The sequence below is a fragment of the Lepeophtheirus salmonis genome, unplaced genomic scaffold (genome assembly GCF_016086655.4).
Source record: "Lepeophtheirus salmonis unplaced genomic scaffold, UVic_Lsal_1.4 unplaced_contig_8219_pilon, whole genome shotgun sequence".
Classification (NCBI taxonomy): Eukaryota; Metazoa; Arthropoda; class Copepoda; order Siphonostomatoida; family Caligidae; genus Lepeophtheirus; species Lepeophtheirus salmonis.
Window position 1 is genome coordinate 1 of NW_027296262.1, and position 3061 is coordinate 3061.

Consider the following 3061-nt stretch of genomic DNA (forward strand, 5'->3'; position numbering starts at 1 on the left):
TATATATAATCAGGTATGTTCTTCTGAAATGTTTTGATTTGTTATTGAAAAGAGCACGTGACATATGACGTTTGGATTTAAAATAATTGATAACAGATAAACAATTTCAAAATATAATTAATATTTATATTATCATCATTTACTTTAAAAGTCAAGCCTCTACGAGTTTCCTAATAATTTCAAAATGAACACTCCGAAGAGAAATATTTTACCTTGTGCTGTGTCAATCTGCTACTTCCCTCATGTGAACTCCGGTGAAGGTTATTCTTGCCATAGATTTCCCGAAGCCAAGGACATTCGTGCAAAATGGATCCAAGCTTTACATAGACAAAACCCATTCAATCCCGAAACTGCCAGAATTTGTTCGAGACATTTTGAAGAAGACTACTTTCTGACATATCTAAAGGCCGAACTCATGTCTAACTACGGAAAGACTTTTAGTAGCAAGGTTCGGAAAACTTTGAAATCAAATGTTTTTCCTACTTTATATTTGGTTCATGAAAGCTCTATTCGAGCTGCGAAGATAGATAAATCAAATATTTAAAGGACAAAAAGCTAATTGATAGAATAAATAACTATATGCATAAGAAATTAAACAGATCTATTTTGTACATATTCATGACCATCCTTAAATTTGGCTTAGGTTCTCCTCCAGGAACACAAAAAAAATTGTCAATGAACTCCTCACTACTCCCAAACAAGGAAGTTTGAAAGTTGATAAGCCACCTGAAGAATGCTCTGATGCTATGGAAGTTCATTTGAATATTTAAAGCTTTCTTTGGATGTCCCCTTGTGGACTATTGAAGAGCATGTAATACCTAAATGTGTCATAACTTTTGGTAAGAATAAAAAAGCGTGCGAGGAGAAGAGAAGAAATATGCATGGCATCATTGATTAAATAATATACATCTTCTTGTATCAATCAAGAACGTTATCATTCCCGCCTTTATTATTCAATATTAATATTATATTAGATGGTGATAGTCGATAGAGAACTGAATAAAATGCCTAAAATAACGTCGCCTTCTGTATGGATTTATGAAAATGGAGGCCCAGGAATTTGGGAAATACTTACCGCATGAGAAACAGATGGTTTGTCGGATTTGTCAATATAAATGTGCCTTTAGTCCCCTGTCTAGAATTCCACGCCACTCATTATCCTCATCTCATATCAAGAGCATGGATATTCATCTATAAAATCAAGTTAACGATGAATACATCAAGTCAGACTTTAACTCTGATCTCAGAAGGATGCTTATTGTATGTAATACAACCTTATCCATTGTTAATCAACTATGTTCAATAAAATTATGGAAAAATACACGGGTAAACCTATCCCTTCCCGAGGAACCTTCAATAAATTAATGGAGGATATTGGTACTGATGTCATTTATAGAAATACATATAAAAATGTTTTGAGTCATCCACACCAAATGACGATCAAGTTATCAGTAAAAAGTATTTACTAATATCGAAATGGAACTCTGAATTTTGTACTATCTAACAGTAAGTATTCAATTTTTTTAAATCTAACCATAAAATATAATTCTATTTTAGCTAAACATATCAAGAATTATGATACACAACTCATTGAATAGCAAAAACAACTGCTTAAATGGTCACAACAACGGGGGTAATAGCTTTGGATGGTTCACAACTAGTTTGTCTGAAACTAGTTTCTTCACTTAAAGACTTGGGTATGATAATTAGGTTTTCCAATATTAAATATTACTTTATTTATCACTTAAGGCTTAGCTATCTGTTATGACTCATAACAGACAGATATGTATAATGAACAGCTTCTTCATGGGAGGGGGGGGGGAGGAAGGAAAAGAAAAGAGTTCTCATGAAAATAAAAAGACTTGAAAATAATTATTTCCCTTCAAAGAGTCAGTTTGAGCAAAAATTCATCTAAAAGAAGTGAATGTAAACACTATAAATGTAAATTAACTAAAGTAGTTTCACCAAGTCAAGTCAATGTTCTAATGAATGAGAATGTTAATGCCAGATCTAAAAAATGGGCGGAAGAAGATTTCAGAGGTATCTCATTCTGAAATCAATGACTAGATGAAAAGCCTATAAATATCTTCAGTGAAATTCCCCCATCACTTGGTAGCTATATCCATATTAAGGAAATGGATTTCCAAAGTTAAATTCGGTCCTAGAATTCAATAAAAGCTTTTGGACTTAAGAATCACCTTACTTTTGGAAATCCAATCGACACATCCAAAAAGAGTTACGTCTTGTATGACACAGCTCACCTCATCAAACTATTGAGGAACCATCTCTTTCATAAAGGATTTATCTTACCAGACGGATCTACAATCACAAAAAACGATTTTCTAGCATTGATGGCAAAAGATTTCAACGAACTAAAAATGGCTTATAAGATTAAAGATATTCATTTAGAATACCAAAATAATCAAAGACAACGTGTTTATCTAGCAACACAACTATTGAGCCATACAACTGCCTCTGCGCTGCAATATCGATTTCCTGGAAAGAAGCCTCAAGCGGATTTTATCAAAACAGTAGATTCATGGTTCGACGTCTTCAATAGTAGAAAGCATTTTGGCTCCAAAATAAACTTGTGTGGATTTGGTAATCATATGAAGGAACAGGAAGAGGCTCCTAAAAAGATGAAAGAGAAAATTAAATGTACACGGGGAATTGGTGAAGGAAATAAAATTATTCCTTTCCAGCGTGGAATTTTTATTTCCATTGTCTCTTTGGAAAACTTATTCCCAACCAGTGTTGATTTTATCAATAGTCTAAGACTAGTTGTTCTTGGCCAAGCCAACCGACTTCATATTGGGTCAACATCGGTTCGAATCGAAGATGTAGAAACTTCATCAATCGATAACTTTCTTGGTTGTTTAATTAAGGAAATAGAACCGAAAAATAAAGAAATGGAAATAGATTACGAAGAATATAAAGATGCTTCCCTTTTAGGTGCCGAGTTGGCTATAAATCCGGATTTGGAATTCGAAGCACCATCAAATTCTTCCTCCTCGGCCTATGACTGTAGACTTCAAGGATTGGGTTGCATCAATTAATAGAT

At 33.5% G+C, this 3061-nt stretch overlaps 1 protein-coding gene across 1 annotated transcript; it reads left to right on the forward strand.

The window, feature by feature from the left end:
* The first annotated feature begins 184 nt into the window (after positions 1-184).
* LOC121131546 (uncharacterized) lies at positions 185-544 on the forward strand. The gene has a single exon (XM_040726964.1). It carries the CDS (start codon positions 185-187, stop codon positions 542-544), a length of 360 nt encoding a protein of 119 aa, XP_040582898.1.
* The last annotated feature ends 2517 nt before the right edge of the window (positions 545-3061 follow it).

Bases quoted from the DNA above. Each gene is read 5' to 3' on its own strand.
- LOC121131546 (XM_040726964.1), top strand. From the start codon at position 185: ATGAACACTCCGAAGAGAAATATTTTACCTTGTGCTGTGTCAATCTGC.